The sequence below is a fragment of the Notolepis coatsorum genome (assembly GCF_963971535.1).
Source record: "Notolepis coatsorum genome assembly, chromosome: 3".
NCBI lineage: Eukaryota > Metazoa > Chordata > Actinopteri > Aulopiformes > Paralepididae > Notolepis > Notolepis coatsorum.
Genome location: NC_140167.1, coordinates 96,450,674 through 96,473,193, shown reverse-complemented (window position 1 = coordinate 96,473,193; position 22,520 = coordinate 96,450,674). Strand labels below are relative to the sequence as shown.

The following is a 22,520-nucleotide window of genomic DNA, read 5'->3' as shown; positions in this document are numbered from 1 at the left end:
CTGGACACGCCTATCGCAAACGTCATCTCCATGACGCCTGCAACTGGTTCATCCAATCACCGTTTTGTAGCCAGATTGCGACAGAGGATGACATCGAGACCACTCCTCTTATCCCGTGACAGGCAGAATTCAGTTTTATCATAATATAGACAGTAACATTGTTTTATTTCAAAGTAGTATATCTAGTTTAAGCTATATCCTTTTTTTTCTTTTTCTTTTTTTTTTTAATTATTTTTTAAAGCTATATCTTTTAAGAAGCATTCCCGTAGTACTTTTCCTGAAATCTAGGCTGTTGATTTTGACTAAAAGAACATTCAAAAGTCATTTTGAAATCATAGGGTTATTGTCATCTCACTTTAAACATAATTTCACAATGTTTGGCAACATTCAGCATCAATTGGACACAACAGTTTATAATTTGTAAGTTGCATATCACTTAACATCTGATTATTACCAATTAAATGCATTCTTATCTTGTTACTGTTATCCTTGGTAGTTTGAACTCGTTTTTAGTATCCAGTCACTCAAATTAATGAACAGAACATACTTTTCCCATTTCTGAATTAGTTTGTTATCAATATCAGCTAGATATTCTACTTAATCGAATTCCTTCTATACGCTTCTGCTGGGCAGGGCTTAATTTGAAACCTTGATGCAATGAGTACATCTGGTAACCCACTTGGTGCAAGAAGGGTCATACATTTTCAGGCTTGAGGGCTTTGCTTACAGTCTATTGTTCCTGACCCCTCATCCGTTACACCCTGGTCAGTTTAAAACAGCTATTTCCTGTCATGTTACCCCCAACCCTGCATAGTTCTCAGGGTTAATTTACACTATACTGTTTATAACCCTGTAAGGCCTTGTATGGGCTTCTTATCTTGTGCCTGCATCCTGTTCCAAGACATGCCTGCTGGCTTTGTTTGGACAGCTGGGCCCGAGAGATTGTCTCTCACCAACTCAGCTGTTCAAATGTATACTTTTTTAGGACATCATAATCTCTTATGATTACGACAAGCGCTTTAACAGCCACAGGGGCACAAAGTGCTGATACGTTGATGGTTATATAATGTGTAATTCTTTCCTGCACGTTTTACTTCTAGTGATGCAACAGGATCTTTTCCAGACTACCCAGAGCAAGAGGCCGGAGGCTCCACTCTTCTCTTCGCAGAGAAAACCCCCCAGGAGGTATAGTACAGCATCTATCTCCCATCACACAGTCAAACTATAGTTCACAGCCTGCTTGTACAGTAGTTCAAATCTGTATTACATTATCATCGCAGACATCTTGGTAGGCAAAGATGTAGAAAAAATAATCAGTCAATCAAATCGACAGGTGATCATTAAATGACAGCCAAGGCCGGTGATGCAACTATACGCTTTGTTTCAGTTAATGGAGGAATTAGCTGCAAACGAAGCGGAGCCAAAGAGCAAAGAAGAGCCGAAGGAACAAGGAAAGAAAGGAAAGGACAAAGGGAAGGGAGGAGAAGAGGTGGGTTGTTCTGGAATTGTGTTGTTTTCAATCATGTTTGTATTATGTATTATGTTGTATTATGAATTCTGAACAATATAAAGATCTAAAGCATTTATAAGGCTGATTACTATGACCACACAAATCCACTGTTTATAAAGTTATGAAATGTAATGATTTGGTTTATTATAAAAATCATGCAAATAATGTACAGTGCTAAAGCAAAGTTACTCCCGGACTGTGTGCAAAGTATTTTTTTCCAATACAGGAAAGCAAATATGATTTGAGAGACGTTTGTAAGTTTACTGTTCAAAAAGCTAAGAAAGGGATTAGAAGGAGATGTATTTCTATTGTTGAGGTTAACTTGTGGAACAATGCTGATATACATTTAAGAATGAGTCATTTGCTTTTGCTTATCCAAAAAATGGTTTCTATAGATATTATTGAAGGTTACAAATGTGAATAAGCCTGTACTTCAGCCTGTACCTTTTCTGTCACTGCCAAAATCAAAGACCGTTGACAGTCTGGAATGATTGTGCATATTGTATTGTGTGTGATGACTGAATAAAAAAAATTACTAATACTACTAAATAAGAGAATTTAGCTCAATCGAATCACCATAATGTGATCAGGTAGAGATTGCAATGCAGTGCGTGTTTAGATGGACCGGCGTAACCTTCTACTGAACCACAGGAGGAGGAGGAGGTAGAGTTGAAGATGCTGCCCTCTGCTTTCCTGTCTGATTTGGAACTGGGACACAAGACCTTTGTGGGTAAGGTCCATAGAAAACCTCATACTTGAACCCTTTCACTACCACACTACAGAAGGTTAACCTTTCACTACCACACTACAGAAGGTTAACCTTTCACTACCACACTACAGAAGGTTAACCTTTCACTAGTGTCACGTTTTAGACTCAATCGTGAAAGTTGTAATAAGATATTTAAAAATATAAGAGATGAAACACTTTTGAAGGTATTTATTATAAAAATTGAACAAGCAATGTAATATAAAAGTGAATAAGCAAAGTATTTATACAAGGTGAATATAGCAAGGTACAATTGAAATCTAGATTGTTACAACCGGCCGGTCGAGTATATAAAAGAAAGAAAAAACAGTCAAGTCATTTGGCCCGTCAGTCCAGTCTCGTCCGTGGAGTCCAGTCAGTCCGTGCAGCAGTCTCGTCCGTCCAGTCCAGTCAAAGCAGAGAAGTCCCCCCTTCCCTGTGAGGGTGATCTTTATTAGTCCCCTAGTCCAGTGTGTGTATGTGGTGTCTCTCCTCAGTGCACGTCGTGTGTCTTGTGTATTGGTCAGCCTGTATGTCAGCCGTGCATGAGTGCGTGGAACACACATTTACGTGCGCATTTGTGCATGTGTGTCTCTCTGATAACGATCTGTGATTAATGGAGACTGGAATATGCGACCAGTGGTTGACCTGGTCGTATATTAGTTGGCTTGTGGCATTTTGTCATAATGAGTTGAATTATTTGATCCGGGCTAGTCTGGTGGGATCTCTCACCAAAGGCGAGGGTGTATGCATGTGTGTGTGTGTGTGTTGGGGGGGGATGTGTGCGTGTGTGTAGGTTTGTGTGTGTGTGCTTTGAGAGTGTGGGGGTGTGGAGTGAAAGTGTATGTGTGTGTGTGTGAGCTTGTCCTATGTGTAAGTGTGTGTGTATCTGGTGTGTGTGTATCTGTCCTGTGTGTATGTGTGTGTGTATGCTTGTGTGTGAGAGGGGCGGAATCACAGCCTGCACCAAGGGTCAGCAGGTCACTGATAAGAATCTGTGAGTGGCCCTCTGGCTGGGAGAGAGACGTCTTTTTAAGGGAAACAAACTTTGTATAGTGTAATGATGGGAGAATGTCTCTGCTATTCATTTACATGATATACGTGTCATATTTCAACAGTCCCCCCTTCCCTAACTTTAGTTAGGGAAAAAATGAAATATAAGGGGGACCATATGCAAAATCATCAACAAACAACCAAACAATAAAAAACACACCCAACCAGCTGACCCAACATATCAAGCACAAGAGTCAATAGAGAAATGGCACAATCATCAACTTCTCCACTGGTCACATCAAACAGAGTCCTGCATGTGGCCAAAAAACCTCCCGAGACAATCTACGGCCCAGAAAGGACGGCCTACTAAAGAATATACTTGAATAATAATTTGCTCAAAACTATGATATAATTGGAGGATGACACAAAATGACACGTCAAAACAGGAAACAAATGATCTACACAATATCTACTTCTAAAGGACACAGGAATGGAGACCACTCCAATGTTCCTACCAACACCTAGCAAGAACAAGGCTGCGGATGAATCATAAACACATACCACAGACCTCAACCTCACTAAGCATGAACCTGTTAAAAGGCCAAAAAATATCTAATATTGAAGTCCAGGAAAAAACGTCCTTGGCACAGGACACCGCCGTCCGACGTCCGCGATGGATCCCAGCACATCTCTGGACATATTTCTAATCACAATGTTCAACGTATGGGATGACCAACACATCAGACTTGCACTTAACCTAGTTGGGCTTGTGGAGTGTGACCACATAAATTGGGGGGCCCAGAGGAGAGAGAGAGAGATGGATGCGGTCAATGAGAGGGACAGAGAGAGATGAGAGAGATGGTAGAGTAGGAGACAGAGTCCTATAATATGAGGCTTCTTCTCCCGGTATCAGGTGCAGGAGAGTCCATGTTATCTGGTGAGGAGAGACTAGGCATAGCTCCCTCCCATATCTGGATAACACAATCTGGTAATACGTGGCAATGGACAGCTCCACTTCCTGCACAGTCAGTTGGGGAGAAACGGGGGAGGAGGAGTAGAAGAGGGGAGGAGAGATAGCACCGTGGTGGGGACTGTCATGGCTCTTGGTAGAATACTGAGAGATGGCTTTTTAGGAGGATACAGAGATGTAGCAGCGGCGCACGTCCTCTGTCAACCTCAGCGAGCGTCCATCCCAACGGCCGCCCCCTTCAACATTGGAAAGAAGGAGGAGTCCTTGTCCTCGGTGAGTGCAGCAGCAACCAGCCGGTCGGCCGACACCACCCTTCAGGATGATAAGAGTACTGGCATCAGTGACACAAACATATCCGACAAAGACAGACCCGTATTCGTCCAAACCGCTCCATGGCTTCACAGCGGGGGGTCCTCTGTACCGCTGCTCCGTGCCAGCCCATGACCCCAGGTCGCCAGGCCCAGCAGGACCTCGACCACAGAGCCGTCGGGGGATGTAACGTCACAACTTAGTGTTCCAATGTCTCATACTCCACCTCTTCTCCTCTATGAGCTTCCGGACCTGTTGCTGTCAGTGTGGTCCAGCTGTCACCATGGCCCGTCCCCCCTTGACAGAGGATATCCATGGCTGAGTATTGGGTCCGTGTGGGATCCGAGCAGAATCAAGTCCGCTGCCCGTCCCAGAGCCACAGAGAGAGAGAGAGAAGAATAGAACAGCGGCCCTCCCCGCCAACATTACCAATCAATCCAACACATTAAAATGACATCCAGACAGAAATTAGAATAAAACGGCAAATTTAAAATGAACCAGACTCAAAACCCAAAAAGAGTAAAAAGAAAAAATACAAAATCTACACCCAAAAAATAAAAATAACGTAAAATAAGGACCAAATAGTGAGAGAGAGCGAAGCGGAGTGTCGTGTGTGATGGGCGCACAGTCAGCGTGTGTGTGTATCAGAGTGTGTGTGTTCATGTGTGCGTGTCTGGAGCAGTCAGTGTACGTGTGTGTGTATCAGAGTGTGTGTGTGTATGTGTGCCTGTGTTCGTATTAGGTTGTGTGTGTGTGCAGACAACGTGTGTGTGTGTGTGTGTATGTGTGTGTGTGTGTGTGTGTGTCGTGATCGTGCGCGCCAGTGTAAGGGCGTGTGCTAGCGAGATTATCAGCGTGTGCGTCAGAGCTTGTAGATGCCAGTGTGTTTCGGGGCGGGACCTGCCGCTGATAACCTAGTTGTGAAAAGGGGCCAAAAAACTCTAGACCTCCCTCGTGGGTTCCCCTGTCCTGATAACAGTTCCGGGCCCAATGGCCGGGTTTTCCACAGGTAAAGCAGTACGTGAGGTTCCGCCGTCGCTCCGCGCCCCCTGTCCCTCGTCGTGCACGTCCAGCCATCTGTCAGTTTGATTACAAAATACAGACACATGACTCGTTGGATGCAAGAGAGAGAGAGAGAGAGGGACGCGTCCACGCTGCACCATCATACAATGCACACTGAAGCCGTGAGCGGTGTAATGCCGCGCATGACTGGGCAGCATGCAGCAGACCTGCCCTCAAAATCCCCAAAACCAAATGCACTGTGCAAGGCAGGTAATCTACAAATCCAAAGATTCATTTAAACTTGTGTAATTCGGCAGTTCAACAAGTCGAAAGTACTAAACTTCTTGGGGTGAAGCTGGATAGCACTCTGTCTTGATCTCAGCATATTAATTATATTGTTTTTAAAATGGGAAGGGCAATCGGTATTTCCAGGAGACGTACTCATGTCAGATAGTGCAACGTTTAGTTACACGTCATCTTGACCATCGCTCTGCGATGTGGCACTGCCAGCGGTGACCTCTGTAAGCTCCAGGTTGCCCAGAACAGGGCAGCACGGTTAGTACTATATGGGCTGCTGACCAAGGTCTAATGTGAGCCGTATATGCATGCCCGCCGGGCGCCTCTCTTGGCCTAACGTTGAAGATTGTCTTATAATACACTCATGCTGTCCAAGTTGGTCATGAGCAGTAAAAACTCCTGTAACCATACATAAACAGATAGTCATTTGTAATACTGTGCATGAGCAGTACACCAGAGCGCTCTAAGGATATCTTTTATTTGTAGAGCATTAACTCCTTGGATTAACCTGCCTCAAAACCTCAGCTGTATTTACAGCAGATACACTTTAAAAAATAATCTCTAATTGTATTTAATACTGTTATTAAAAAGCATACAAAATATGTTGACCTGTCTACCTTTGTTTTTTCGTCACTGTGCACGCACGTAATTTCAGCCATTCAACCCGTTATTTCCATCATGCAATATGTGTTTGGTACTGCCTTTAAAAAATAAAGAATTGTAATAATAATAACTGTTCCTCATGGACCCCAGGAAGACCAGCAGGCTATGGCACCAGCCAGGGGATCCGTAATAAACCCAAATAAAATCAAATAATAGGTAAAATGACTAAATGTATGATTGCTCACCACTCCGTCGTTATAGACAGCTAAATGCATGCTCGTCTCGCATCGGAGCGTGGCGGCGCTGCCTGCGCAAATAAAAACGTCTCCCTTTTATCAAAAGAAAAAACAAAACACCTGGTTTTATCGACCCGCTTCTCCTATTTTGCACCAAGACAATAATGAGAATGCATCCACTCATAATGGCTGTTTTAACTATGCAGATTTCGACTTAACGTAACAGGTCCTGCTTACCTTTGAAAGTGGATCCTTTGAGTGGATGTTCAGTCAATATTGTCCGCGAAACAGGTTGGCAAGTCCGAATGAAGGCCCACCCAGGGAAAGCCAAATTGTCACGTTTTAGACTCAATCGTGAAAGTTGTAATAAGATATTTAAAAATATAAGAGATGAAACACTTTTGAAGGTATTTATTATAAAAAGTTAACAAGCAATGTAATATAAAAGTGAATAAGCAAAGTATTTATACAAGGTGAATATAGCAAGGTACAATTGAAATCTAGATTGTTACAACCGGCAGGCCAGGACAGTGTTTCTAGTTGTATTCTAAAATTCTATTCTATTGTATTCTAAAATGTGACTATATGGTTTTATATTAACTTAATAAATAAACAAAAACGAAAAATCTACTTATTTCAACGAACATTTCAAACTAAATAACAGATTATGCACATAAAACGCTGAAAACAACCGAAGCAACAATAGTATTTTAATGAGGCTATTATTATTAGCATTATTATTTTGCAACAAGTTAGCCCTCTCATAAATAGCACATATAAATGAATAACTAACTTGAACTAACTTAATAGGATTGAAGTGATATTTGGCTTAAAAAATCGGTCGCCTGGCAAAAAAAAAAAAAAAAAAAGCCAGACGATGTGCATTGGGCCGCGGCTCTCTGACGCCTTATTTTCTGGGCCCTGGCCTGAAAAGTTTGGGAACCCCTGCCCTAGTCCAGTGTGTGTATGTGGTGTCTCTCCTCAGTGCACGTCGTGTGTCTTGTGTATTGGTCAGCCTGTATGTCAGCCGTGCATGAGTGCGTGGAACACACATTTACGTGCGCATTTGTACATGTGTGTCTCCAGGGCCGCCTGGGAGAAATGCGAGGCCCTGTGCGAGATTTAACGCGAGCCCCCCCCCCCCCCCCCCCCCCCCCCAAAGGTTAAAAAAAATTAGAATAATTATATATATATATATATATTTTTTTCTTTTTTCATACAGTCAACATATTCTTAAATAATAGCGCTGCCCGAGGCGGGGCATGATACAGTCAACATATAGCAAAAGAGAGAGCGAGAGAGAGCTCCCATTCTACAGTCAATATACAGTGTACAGAGAGAGAGAGAGAGAGAGAGACACATTGGAAGAAATTGAAATGCTATTTGGCCCTAAACAGAGAGTACACAGTGGCAGAATACCTGAGCACTGTGACTGAAGATCCTTGACTATACAGACTCAGCGAGCACAGCCTAGCCATCGAGAAGGCCGCCATAGGCAGACTGTGTGTGTTAGAAAGAGGAGAGAGAGAGAGAACATGTGTGTTTGTCATGTGTGTGTGTGTTAGAGAGAGAGCATGTATGAGAGATCCAAAAGGACAAAGATCAACACTTAAATCCAAGGGAGAGAGAGAGAGAGAGAGAGAGAGAGAGAGAGAGAGAGAGAGAGAGAGAGAGAGACATTGGAAAGAAATTGAAATGCTATTTGGCCCTAAACAGAGAGTACACAGTGGCAGAATACCTGAGCACTGTGACTGAAGATCCTTGACTATACAGACTCAGCGAGCACAGCCTAGCCATCGAGAAAGGCCGCCATAGGCAGACTGTGTGTGTTAGAAAGAGAGAGAGAGAGAGAACATGTGTGTTTGTCATGTGTGTGTGTGTTAGAGAGAGAGCATGTATGAGAGATCCAAAAGGACAAAGATCAACACTTAAATCCAAGGGAGAGAGAGAGAGAGAGAGAGAGAGAGAGAGAGACACATTGGAAAGAAATTGAAATGCTATTTGGCCCTAAACAGAGAGTACACAGTGGCAGAATACCTGAGCACTGTGACTGAAGATCTTGACTATACAGACTCAGCGAGCACAGCCTAGCCATCGAGAAAGGCCGCCATAGGCAGACTGTGTGTGTTAGAAAGAGAGAGAGAGAGAGAGCATGTGTGTTAGAGAGAGAGCATGTATGAGAGAGAGAGAGAGAGAGAGAGAGAGCATGTGTGTGTGTGTTAGAGAGAGAGCATGTATGAGAGATCCAAAAGGACAAAGATCAACACTTAAATCCAAAGAGAAGAGGGTCTATACCGACATCAGCTAAATAGGTGAAGTATCCTTTTTGGCTTCATTCATCTCTATTTGTGATCGTATAGTTTTCTATTACCCTTTCCTCTGCATTGGTTTAGGTATTTTCAGATGTTCGGTTTCAAGTAAGAGGAGACTGACGATATGGTCAAAATCAACGGGCGGCGGTTGTTTATTAATACTACAGCTTAGGAATCAAAAACAAGTACATCGTCTCTTTGGTTCAAATCTAATTGTCTCTTTGGTTTGTGGCTGTTTGGTCCATTGCTCGGATCAGCTAGGCCCGATCAGAGCTTTTCTTCTCCTGTGTGGTTCTCTGGTTGTTGTCTTGGTTTCCAGGCCAACACGCGTTCTCTCTAGTGGTCGTGGTCTGGTTGTCACGGCAACCTTGCTTTCGGATCCTGGGAGGTTTGGGAGCGCTTGGTTCTTTCATCTACCCTCGGTGGAGTCTGGATCCCCTGCTGCGAGGCGATTTCATCCGTCATCGGGTCTCAGTCCCTCTGTGTCACGGCTTGGCTCTGCAGTAGCCGGCTTGGCGAGTCTCCCTCTGTGGGGGAGGTTTTCAGCGCTCCAGGTCTGTCTCTCAGTCTCCAGGTTCCCTGCTGGCTGTGTCTCAGGCTCTTCTCTCCAGTTCTGTGTGGCTCGCCTCTCAGGGTCCGTCCCCTGTGTGTCTCCAGGTCCTTTCTGGTGTGTCAGCGCTTCTCCAGGTCCCTTCTGGGTGTGAGTCTCCTGAGTGTGTCGCCATCAGCCCTTTTTATCAGAGAGAGAGAGAGAGAGAGAGAGAGAGAGAGGGAGAGAGAGAGAGAGAGAGAGAGAGAGAGAGAGAGAGAGAGAGAGAGAGAGAGAGAGAGAGAGAGAGAGAGGGGGGGAGAGAGAGCGAGTCCCTGCCTGCCTTATTTTGGTCACATTCCAGCAGAAACTTGTCTGCTGGTGTCCTGTGACCACATGTTTCGCTGACACAACCGTTTGGGTCCTGTGACCACGGTTTCACAGTTTGAATCTTGCTGACACTTCACTTGATGAGAGGATTAGTTTTTCCCTGAGTAACATCCTCATGCTTGTGACAAAAATGTTTACATAGTCTAGATAAGAAACAGACTACTTTTCAGACAGTGCCCAGACAACAAACCATATGCCTATTGGGTTCATTATTTTATATTTAGCATTAGCATTTCACCACATGTTATTTGATTTCCATCTCGTAGGACGATTTACTAGTCTCCATGAAACACCACATTTTGCAAATGGTCTAACCCTTCGTCTCTGATATTTACCAATTAACTGCATTTCTTATTGTTTCTTCCGTTTTCTGATTTGCTAAACCTTGATGCATTTTGAACACTTGGCCTCACTTGAGTGCTGCTGACTCATCTATCTGAGAGGCTCTTTTTACAGTCCGATTCACTCTGTCCCCTGACCACTCTGCCATGTCGTAACTTGAAAGTCCTTACTTAGGGTAAATATGACCTTTGATCTCAACTGTTATTCTCAGTTTGTTTTAGTTCTCAACGATAATGATCTCCTCTCTTGTCAGTTGGAGGGGGCCTAAACCACTTACTTTAAACCACCTCGCTTCCTGCCAGCTGGCTGGGTGAGGGGCCACTGTCTCTCAACCTCTTTAGCCAAAGTACATACGACTCCTTTCGGCCCGTCTTACTATAGTCCTGAGGGGTCAGTTTTATTGTCTTAAGGTCAGCCATCTGTTTCTGGGGAGTCAACCTGCCTCTACCCTCTCAAGCCTAGGGTCTCAGAAATAACTTCACATGGTGTACTCTAAATGGCCCTTCTATCAATCAGCATTTGTCTTTCTAATCATTTTCCTTGTACATTTCACTTGCATTTATTCATGTTCTCATTTAGAAATATACGACAGTCCACCCTTAGGGGGTTTAATAACCCACTATACAACATTAATATTCTAAATTAAACATGTTTAAAATCATTCTCATAATTTTTGCTAATATTTTCTAAATTTTTCAAAAAAATCCAAAATTTACCCAAATCGAACTACAAACCCCTTTCCATCTGTACAGTTACAAAATCATCATTTCACCTACCTTTTCCTCCTTTCACAGTTTATACATCTTATCAGTTATTATTATGACATCCAGGCTACGAAAGCTGTTCCTGTTTTTACAAGAAACACTCTTTCAATATTAGCTTTGTTGTTTAGACTATTTTTTTTTAATCCGTGTAATTAGCTTAAATGTCTATTTTGTGTAATGGACTCTGCAAGAAAAGATTAATACATCACACCACTAAAAGATTAACTCTCTAAACATTTGAGGGAAATTCAAACAAGCAACATAAATTATTTCTTCTCCTTGAAAAGACCACTGAGGCCTCAATTATCCTTCGCTTTCATCCCTGTCAGTTATCCCTATTCCAACCTCCTAAGGCCTTTACTGCTAACTCGTTTTTGACCGTTTTCTTTCTTCTTGTTGTATTTTGTGCTAATCACCGCCTCTTTCTTCGTTGTATGCAGGTCTCTGGTACTGCTCCGATTCTCCACAGAAGGAAACGATTTTCCCTCTGTCCTTTTTTTCATTTTGGATTATTATTTACAAACACACAATAGATTGGAAACATTTATTTTCGCAGATACATTCTCTACTGTTCTGCATTCTGACAATACATTTTTCTCCAAATTTTTTATCTATGTATTTCACAGCTTCCTACGTTAGCATTCAATCAAATCACCTTTGTCTCATTTCTTTTTGTGCTGTACTGTTTTACTAGATCAAATATCTTAAGATCAACACAACTACCACTTCCACCCTTGACAGTGGAATAACCATTATTTCACTTTCAAATACCTTGTTTCCCGACAGCTCCTCGGTCCGGACAGTCAGCTCTAGACGAGGCCAATCACCAACAGAACCTATGTGCATGGTCAACAAACCACAGTCCCTTTAAACACACATCACACACACCCCGCCAGCTTTCAACAAGCCGGTGCAGAGCCTCCCATAAGTCAATCATCAAATTCACATGTCTGCACTCTACATGAACACTGTCTGGCCAATTTGCGACCAAAAACCTACAGAGCTTTCTATAGACAGAGAAATATGTTTCCCCAACCCTTACCATAACCCAAAAAGTGACACAACCCTCCAGATTCTACATCTGGAGTCTTAATGAGCGGAAAACAAACCATGAACCAGCTCCCGTCCATTCTCAGTTCCCAGCTCATTATATCAGACTTCCTACCAGTCCCGCTGTGTCACCACCACCTGCTATCCCTGACCGGCGAGAGATCCCCCCCAGCCAGCCAGTTTCCTATTAAAATATGGAGTACCAAACAAAAACAAACAAATTAACAAACAAAAAATTGTGAGCGCCTACATGCTACACCCCCATCAAACAGAACTTAACAATCATCTAGAGGCATAAATACCCCCGCAAAACTAAGACAGCAAAATTAGAAATCCAAAAAGAAATAAAATAAGTAATGAAATAATAATTGTGGTTTTTTTATATTTTTTTTTTTTTTTTTTTTTTTTTTAATTCCTTAATTCAACTTTGACCACCCTTTGATCAAGTATTGTAATCACTACTATAAATAGTCCTTTGTTTCTAACTCTGTCTAATATTATATGTTCCATTGTTCCTGTCTAAAACCATAAATTTTGTTAGTTTAGATTAATCCATGCAATTTTCCCAGTTACTTCATCCCTCTATAGCCCCAACTTACCCTGGTTAGTCTTCCAAACCATTTTAGTAACTTGCACACCTAATCAAACCTTATCTATGTATCCTCATCGCTATCCTTATTCTAATCAGTCTCATTTTCCATCTTAATTTATCAATAACTCTATTTACTCAAGCACCCAAAAGGCTTTGTTTGTGCATTTCCGCTTTGCTCTTAATCAACCTATGACCTATGCAGACACCCCCTATTTACACCCCCTCTGAAAATGTCCCAACTCTCCACATTTCCAGCAACTCTGTTTGGACTCTCGCATCCTACTGGACGTTTGCTGAGCCCTCCACCCTTTGTCACATGACCGAGCGAAATGACCAACCTCCCCACATTTCCAGCACACAGCCGACGCCGGCCATCCCAGGGGTTCCAGTTTACCACGACTCCCGCAGTCTCTCGGCTGGCATCCCACAGTCCTCGCCAGGTCAACCCCTCTCCCGTCCTCTGGGCGCATGTCCTGTTGCCTGGAGGAGAGAGGGGCATACCTGTCCTTTTCTGCTGCCTCTCCTCGGGCCTTCTCTTGTTGGGAGGGGCCTGGAAACTCACCCCTCCTGCGGTTCTGCTCACCCTGTTGCGGCCCAGTTCCCTGTCCGGGCAACGGAGCACAGGGCACTCTTTGATCACGGCGGCCTAGGTCAGACGCTCGAAGCATGATCTCAACAGCTGTCGCTTCTAGCAGCGCAGCCTTTCTTGCCAGTTCTTGTTCCAATCTCTGAGTCTCGTGTGCGGCTTGACCGATCTCCAGCTGTGTCTTCATCAGATCTCGATGAACTGCCTCGTGTTGTTCGAACGCTGTCACAAACGCTCTCTGTTGTCTATAGGATGCTGCCTCTTCCCCCATCTCAGCACTGGCGGTTTGACTTCCCATCGCTGGGCTCCGCCTCTCATCTTGGCTTTGGTGCTGAGGGCAGGGTGGACATGGGAAACGGGTGGGCTGTAGAAACTGTTCGTGTAGTATTCCATACCTGCTGTCGGTCTCAGTTCCAGCCATCCAGCCAGAGTGGACTTCGTGGGACTGCTGTAACCTCAGTCTCTTTTTCTGCCCCTTGGTTAAACCGCAGTCGCCTGCAATGGACACTCCAGCTTGAATCGGTTCTGGTTGGAGTAACACCGTTGTCACTGGTTCACTCCCCTGTATTGGAACCAAAGTCAACATTTCAAGTCCTTCTGTCGTACTGGTCACATGAGAGAAGTCCCAATCAATCAGATCATTATCACTGGTAAAGTCTATCTGGGAAATGTCTGCAGAGGCTCTCGGCCTTCTCCCCCCAATGGCCTGATCACTAAGGCCCTTTTCCATATTGTTGTTGTTGTTATTCTATTGTTATTGCATTTAACGCTTCAGTTATTCCTATCAATGTTCCACTAAGGTGAACTTCCTATGTTACTGTCATTCACTCCACTTTCAACCACTCCTGTATTCACCGTTTGAAAAAACAAGTTTCTCTGTCTTTCACTATTTCTACTTACTTGAGTTAAAACACTCACACTGTCAAAATTTTACTGTGCAGACAAGATTGATAACTGGCTTATCATTCATACTTATACCAAGGCTCATTACAGCCGTTCCCCTAGATGGTTATGGAAATCGTCCAGAGCTCCTGTTCAGCCGAGCACCTGTACAGAAAGAAAGCAAAAACATCCAGACTTAATACAGTGGCATTTCCCTATTATTTCCACTATTCGTTATGCATTGGAAATGTCGGGCAACACTATACTAAAATGTTTAGAGAGACACAGTGTGATCTGTTTGAAAATAACGATACAGCTTATCTTGATTGTCCGTTCCTTCAACAGGAACACTGGAGGTTTCCAATCCCCTGTGTGTTCTCTCCACCTGATTTTCTGGGAAACATAATCATTAGTCCCCCGCCTATCAATTGCCTAATAACCTTGGTAAACCCGGTCTTTCATCCGTTCCAATCTCTCTTTGCTTGATGAATCTGTTCATCCTAATCTTATTTCTTACTTTAAATGTCCGATTAGCGTATCGACTAAATGTATTATTCGCTTTTGCTTCACACTCCTCATACAACATCAATTTCATTCACTCCTTACACACACACTTGTACCCCCTCACAACACTTAATAAAAATTAATCAGTGTTGCTACTGCTACCAACCACCAATCAGGGAAAACAATAAACCTTTAGCAACTTAGATCACTAAAACCCTGACCGACACATAGCACAGCTGGCCACGTTAATAAATTCACGGACACCCGCACCATGCCACCGCAATATCCTTCAGATCCTTGAATACACAAAGAACCGTCCGTCTTCAGCCCAAAGCGTTTTCCTCCAGTCGCGAATCCGAACGAAAACACCCCAAGCCTCCCACCAAGGAACATCACAAACTCAACCTACCATCACCAGCACCTAGACAGGCCAGCGCCCATCCGGTACCCACTTCACATACACAATAACAACGCAGTTCAAACAAACCTACAAACCCACAACATACGCCGCAAATCTAGGGATGGTGAACCACAAGGAGAAATACAAGGAGAGACAGAGAAGGGGCGAAGGGAAAAGAAAAAAGGAGGGAGGGATACAGGGATACAGGGACTAAGGGGAGGAAAGGGGGGGGGGGGGGGCACACAACGCAACATTAACTATTACCAAAACCGTCTACACTCAATCAGCAGAATACCCCGTATCGCCTGGTCCCGTTTACCCACAGGGCTCCAAACACATCACCATCATCTGCTGCCAACTTTAACTTAATCCAACCTTAACTTCAATCAGACCAAAAGAACGACCATGAATATTCTATCTATCCTTACGTAATCCTATTTTAGCAAGTAACACTATATTAATATAACCAACACTCCAAGCCCACCATAAAGGCAACAACAAAACTCCCTTTGCGCACCTGTCATCCCACAAAGTCAAGCTGGGAGACAGGGATGGAGCGGAGGGGGGCGGGGGGGGGGGGGGAGGGAGGGAGGGAAGGAGGGAGAGAGGGAGGGAGGGAGGGAGGGAGGGAGGGAGGGAGGGAGGGAGGGAGGGAGGGAGGGAGGGAGGGAGGGAGGGAGGGAGGGAGGGAGGGAGGGAGGGAGGGAGAGAGTGTGAACGAGGAAGGAAGAGACAGAGGAAAAAGGGGGGGGGGGGGAGGTTCACGCCAAATCCCATCACAAAACGCCGCTGCTCTCACTTCAACCATACTTGGCCCATAACAAATACAGATTTATAATCAAACAAGTATACACATCCATCATCAATAACTGAAAAAACCGAACATAAAGAATTTACAAATCTCCACAGATGGTCGCTACTCAAAACATAGCGACATACATAATCACAAACTCTTCTCCATTGCTCCCCGTTCACATGTGTGGAGTGGTGCAACAATCAAAAAGGCAACACTGCCCTCTACTGGAACGTTCGCTCATCACCACCAACGCACCACAACACTCACCACTTCCTGTAGGAGGCGCCCACGCCCTCCCCTGCAAGTGCGTCATCACGTAACGGTAACACCACACCAAGACGTCAACCTGACGTTCCACCTCAACCACAAAACAACAACTCCCAGAATCCCCTACACCGGAAGTCCCTGTCCTCCGCCTCTCTAAGAGCCCGCGCCAGCAAAGAGTAGCAACACGCGAGATTCCCCGAGAGTTCAATCATGCTATATTGTTAGCACAGGTAGCTTAGCATCCAACATCACTCCTCCTAAACGGCCCAGTCTCCTGTTGATCCGAGCGGCACAACACATCGCAACGTTTACACAACCCCTGCTTTCCCCCGTAACACAACTTTAATCCTATTTAGCCCCCGTTCACAGAACATATATCATTATCCTTATTCTAGTATGCTCGCCCGATTGGCCCCGCCTGACCGAAATACACAGTATATCAAACGCACCCCAAGCTCCGACGCTCCCAGTGACGTCATCAGCTCCAAAATCTCCGTCCCTTTTGATCGTTACTACATTATTTTTAGACTTTATCCCCACCGTTTTGAAAAATTCCAACAAACATTACACATCATCCAGGTTCCATCACACTTGCCATTCATTCAATTCACTCGAATACGCAACACAGCGACCACACGCTAGTCCCGTCGCGCTAGCTAACACTGGCAGCTAAATAAACGCCTCTTCCCAGACAGGGGTGCGGTTTCCCCGTTGCAGCCTTGGCCACCTGGTTCATAATAATACAAAAAATACCTTGGCATTCACTCAGAGCTCCTAACATTCATCCATTTAAACACATATACTTAGCAAAACAATGTCTCATTCATAAGCATACCATTCATTAGCGCACATCCATCCTAAACGCATTTGCTGCCCATTTCACACAATATCCTCCTATGTTCTAATCACATGTGCAGTATCTACTTCCAAAGTGCTTCATATATCTACTGAGTCCGACTTGCTATACCCCTGAGAAAACCCCACTCCATTCATGTATAGTAGCCCGTGAAGAGTTTCAGCAGCGCCCTTTGTTGGCTTGTATCGGAGTGTTATATGGCCAAATCGTGTGTTCGACCGTACTCCCCGCTACCCGTAGAGCCCCTTGTCGGCTTGATTTCCTCTACATTCCCTCATTCCTCCACGCGGCTGATGTTCTTCAGATATCGACCTTAGCCAATCTGAGCCTAAATGACGTCGGACTAGAAGTGGTAATTCGCTTATGGAACGTCTTCCAAAGTCCATTACTCCGTCGCACCGATTCTAAGTGTGGTTTCTACAGCATCCTAGCCCGAACCCTATCCTCTTCTCATCTCCCTGTTCTCTGTTTCTCTTCGCGGAACCAGGCTATCCCTGTACTTCACCACGGTTCTCTTATTCTACTCTTTAAGATCTGACTACTCCTCTTTACCCTTTAATGAACCACTACGTCACGCACAGTCCCACTTCCCGCTATCTGTGACTAATCTCCGTTCTACTGCTCCTACGCCGGTCCCCTCAAATATTTTACCTAATCCCTAGCCTATCCCCTAAGCTGATATAACTAAATACAGACATCTATTTCCTCTCCTCACTTGGCCTTGTACCAACTATAGGCATCCTAACTGAACATCCCCTAACCCCTACGCTTCCTAAGTGCAGCGCCGGTGTGTGGCTGAGACCAGAGCCAGGTTGTGAAACCTGGACCCCGATCCCCTCCAACACCAACTTTATCCTGGTCCATTTACAACTCATTCCTAACCAAGTAATAGCAACCCCAACTTGTGAGACTGCTTCGACCATTACCAATTTTAATCGCCATTAATACTACTTACCTATCCCCACTGGTCACGGTCGAAATGGTGACGATCCTCAGTCCTCAGTCGTAGAGAGCATCGATGAGGGGGAGAGAACCCCTCTGTGTCCTTGAGAAGTGGCCGCCGTCGTTGTCAACCGGTTCTGGTCGAATGCAGCACGGGTCACCGCACCAATTGAAGTATCCTTCTTGGCTTCATTCATCTCTATTTGTGATCGTATAGTTTTCTATTACCCTTTCCTCTGCATTGGTTTAGGTATTTTCAGATGTTCGGTTTCAAGTAAGAGGAGACTGACGATATGGTCAAAATCAACGGGCGGCGGTTGTTTATTAATACTACAGCTTAGGAATCAAAAACAAGTACATCGTCTCTTTTGTTCAAATCTAATTGTCTCTTTGGTTTGTGGCTGTTTGGTCCATTGCTCGGATCAGCTAGGCCCGATCAGAGCTTTTCTTCTCCTGTGTGGTTCTCTGGTTGTTGTCTTGGTTTCCAGGCCAACACGCGTTCTCTCTAGTGGTCCGTGGTCTGGTTGTCACGGCAACCTTGCTTTCGGATCCTGGGAGGTTTGGGAGCGCTTGGTTCTTTCATCTACCCTCGGTGGAGTCTGGATCCCCTGCTGCGAGGCGATTTCATCCGTCATCGGGTCTCAGTCCCTCTGTGTCACGGCTTGGCTCTGCAGTAGCCGGCTTGGCGAGTCTCCCTCTGTGGGGGAGGTTTTCAGCGCTCCAGGTCTGTCTCTCAGTCTCCAGGTTCCCTGCTGGCTGTGTCTCAGGCTCTTCTCTCCAGTTCTGTGTGGCTCGCCTCTCAGGGTCCGTCCCCTGTGTGTCTCCAGGTCCTTTCTGGTGTGTCAGCGCTTCTCCAGGTCCCTTCTGGGTGTGAGTCTCCTGAGTGTGTCGCCATCAGCCCTTTTTATCAGAGAGAGAGAGAGAGAGAGAGAGAGAGAGAGAGAGAGAGAGAGAGAGAGAGAGAGAGAGAGAGAGAGAGAGAGAGAGAGAGAGAGAGAGAGAGAGAGAGAGAGAGTCCCTGCCTGCCTTATTTTGGTCACATTCCAGCAGAAACTTGTCTGCTGGTGTCCTGTGACCACATGTTTCGCTGACACAACCGTTTGGGTCCTGTGACCACGGTTTCACAGTTTGAATCTTGCTGACACTTCACTTGATGAGAGGATTCGTTTTTCCCTGAGTAACATCCTCATGCTTGTGACAAAAATGTTTACATAGTCTAGATAAGAAACAGACTACTTTTCAGACAGTGCCCAGACAACAAACCATATGCCTATTGGGTTCATTATTTTATATTTAGCATTAGCATTTCACCACATGTTATTTGATTTCCATCTCGTAGGACGATTTACTAGTCTCCATGAAACACCACATTTTGCAAATGGTCTAACCCTTCATCTCTGATATTTACCAATTAACTGCATTTCTTATTGTTTCTTCCGTTTTCTGATTTGCTAAACCTTGATGCATTTTGAACACTTGGCCTCACTTGAGTGCTGCTGACTCATCTATCTGAGAGGCTCTTTTTACAGTCCGATTCACTCTGTCCCCTGACCACTCTGCCATGTCGTAACTTGAAAGTCCTTACTTAGGGTAAATATGACCTTTGATCTCAACTGTTATTCTCAGTTTGTTTTAGTTCTCAACGATAAAGATCTCCTCTCTTGTCAGTTGGAGGGGGCCTAAACCACTTACTTTAAACCACCTCGCTTCCTGCCAGCTGGCTGGGTGAGGGGCCACTGTCTCTCAACCTCTTTAGCCAAAGTACATACCACTCCTTTCGGCCCGTCTTACTATAGTCCTGAGGGGTCAGTTTTATTGTCTTAAGGTCAGCCATCTGTTTCTGGGGAGTCAACCTGCCTCTACCCTCTCAAGCCTAGGGTCTCAGAAATAACTTCACATGGTGTACTCTAAATGGCCCTTCTATCAATCAGCATTTGTCTTTCTAATCATTTTCCTTGTACATTTCACTTGCATTTATTCATGTTCTCATTTAGAAATATACGACATAGGCTAGCCAGGTACTGTGACACCAGGCCACACACAGCTTTGGCCAACGGCCCAACGCTACCCAAGCTACACAAACGACCAAGACATTCACACACAGCACATGTCGTATCTCCAAATGTTGTGAAGTAGCATATGTTTTGCCTGGAAAAAAACATCGTTATTAACAAAACATTCGGGAGGGGAAGGAAGGAAGAGTGGGGTAATGTCATGACATTTTCATTAATCTTACCTGCACCAAGGAACGCAGGGCGAAAGGCCGTAACACAGGTCTTCACGTTGACGAAAGGCCTCTCGCTGTCGGGACAAAAATAAGCTGCTGCCAGAGCCTTGTCATGGTGCAGGCCCGACTACATCTTCTGTCAAAGATGATGTCGTAGTCAGAGTGCCAGAACCCCCTGCTATTCTCACGGCTAATGTCAATGGTCGTAGCACAAGCTAACAGCTAACTCAAGGCTAACTGATAGCATCAAACGAACGTTCCCAGCCGAGCGCAGCCGGCAGTTAACGTCGAAGCTAAACAGCTAACTGGCTAACAGTTAGCTCAACCAGGCTATCGCTAACCATTAGCTAACGCAGAAGCAAGCTATGCGGCTACATACAGCCAGGTGCTGACACCAGGCACACACCGTTAGCTACTAGTAGTACTATTAGCTAGCTAGTCGACCAGTTTGGCTCCAGAGAGAGAGAGAGAGAGATAGATCCACGGCGGGAATATAATAATAGTTGACTCACCATAACGCAGTATCAATGCGGCGCCAATGGTAAAGTTGGAAGGAGACTTTCTTGGCCCACGGTGTAATTTCTTCTGATCCATGCTGCTTTTGAAAAGACATCCACTGGCTCCTCTGAATAGCGCTGAATTAGATCATCCCTCTACCTCGTGTGTCTTCTTCTTCTTCTTCTTCTATTTGGTATATTACGGCGGACGGGAGAAGAGCCCGGAAACACTATCCTAAAATCTGTAGAGCAGCAAAGCCGCAGAAACCGGAAAACTGCAGTCTGCAGAGCCGCAGAGGCAGGAACAAGTCAGACACATTCTACAAACGTGTCTAATGTGAAATATATAAGCATATAAGCAAAACTAGATTTTAGGTCTGTGATGAAAAAGGGCCTCGCGGGAAGGGGGGCCTCGCAAAAAAAAAATAAAAAATAAAAAGAAAATAAAAAAATAAAAAAATAAAAACATGTTTTTTTTTTTTTTTGCGAGGCCCCCCTTCCCGCGAGGCCCTGTGCGACCGCACTGCTCGCACACCCCCTGAGGCGGCCCTGTGTGTCTCTATGATAACGATCTGTGATTAATGGAGACTGGAATATGCGACCAGTAGTTGACCTGGTCGTATATTAGTTGGCTTGTGGCATTTTGTCATAATGAGTTGAATTATTTGATCCGGGCTAGTCTGGTGGGATCTCTCACCAAAGGCGAGGGTGTATGTATGTATGTGTGTGTGTGTGTGTGTGGGGGAGATGTGTGCGTGTGTGTAGGTTTGTGTGTGTGCTTTGAGAGTGTGGGGGTGTGGAGTGAAAGTGTATGTGTGTGTGTGTGTGAGCTTGTCCTATGTGTAAGTGTGGGTGTATCTGGTGTGTGTGTATCTGTCCTGTGTGTATGTGTGTGTATGCTTGTGTGTGAGAGGGACGGAATCACAGCCTGCACCAAGGGTCAGCAGGTCACTGATAAGAATCTGTGAGTGGCCCTCTGGCTGGGAGAGAGACGTCTTTTTAAGGGAAACAAACTTTGTATAGTGTAATGATGGGAGAATGTCTCTGCTATTCATTTACATGATATACGTGTCATATTTCAACACTAGCACACTACAGAAGGTTAACCTTTCACTAGCACACTACAAATGTTATGGAACGGTGTTGTGGAGGACCCAATAGCAGACAGGAAGAGGAGAGAATAGGCAGGATGAGACGGGGTGTAGTCAAAAATAGAGTTTTACTAAAAAACAAGGCAATAAACAAGGGTTCTCCAAAACGAGAGCACAGCAATGCTGGCAGAGAGAGCAATGGTACAAAAACATTAACTGAAACCTCAGCAGAGCTGGCAGGGAAAAAAGGAACACACTAACTACAAAAACAAACACTATCAAAAACAAACTGCAAACACGAAAACAAAGATGGTGGAAACAACAAAACACTAACACTAGAAAATACTTACTGACAAGTAGGGATGGGCACCGAAACCCGGTTCTAATAGGAACCGGTTCCTAACTTTGTTAATTAATACCCTAGTTACAGTACAGCAACCAAATTAAACTATCAAGTCAACTGAAAATGTGAATAGTATAAAAAAAAAATAAGATAAAAAAAAAAAAAAAAAAAAAAAAAATCCTGCGAAATAAGCTGTGACCTGTTTTGACCTGCACCTCAAAGAATCGGAAGCGAGAATCGTTTAGAACAGGAATCGATATGGAGAATCGGAATCGGAACCGGAACCGGAATCGTTCAAATCCAAACGATTCCCAACCCTACTGACAAGGCACAGGATACAGAGCATGAGCAAGCACGAGGAGCATCAACATGGAACACTAAACATCAACAGGAACATGGACATCAAACAACAAACCGACAATGGAGTACAGGAAACACACAGCAGATATAGGGAGAACAATTAACACATGGGACACATCAGGGCA

General features: G+C 44.5%; 1 protein-coding gene across 1 annotated transcript in view; it reads left to right on the top strand.

Moving 5' to 3' along the window:
• LOC311225925 (dynein regulatory complex protein 11-like) overlaps nt 1-22,520 on the top strand; it is a gene marked incomplete at both ends in the record, with an annotated part of 65,021 nt that overhangs the window by 27,869 nt on the left and 14,632 nt on the right. Inside the window, 3 exons of the mRNA XM_084311316.1 lie at nt 1,101-1,185; nt 1,388-1,489; nt 2,165-2,240. Coding sequence (XP_084167442.1) covers nt 1,101-1,185; nt 1,388-1,489; nt 2,165-2,240 — 263 coding nt within the window. The remainder of the gene's footprint in view (nt 1-1,100; nt 1,186-1,387; nt 1,490-2,164; nt 2,241-22,520) is intronic.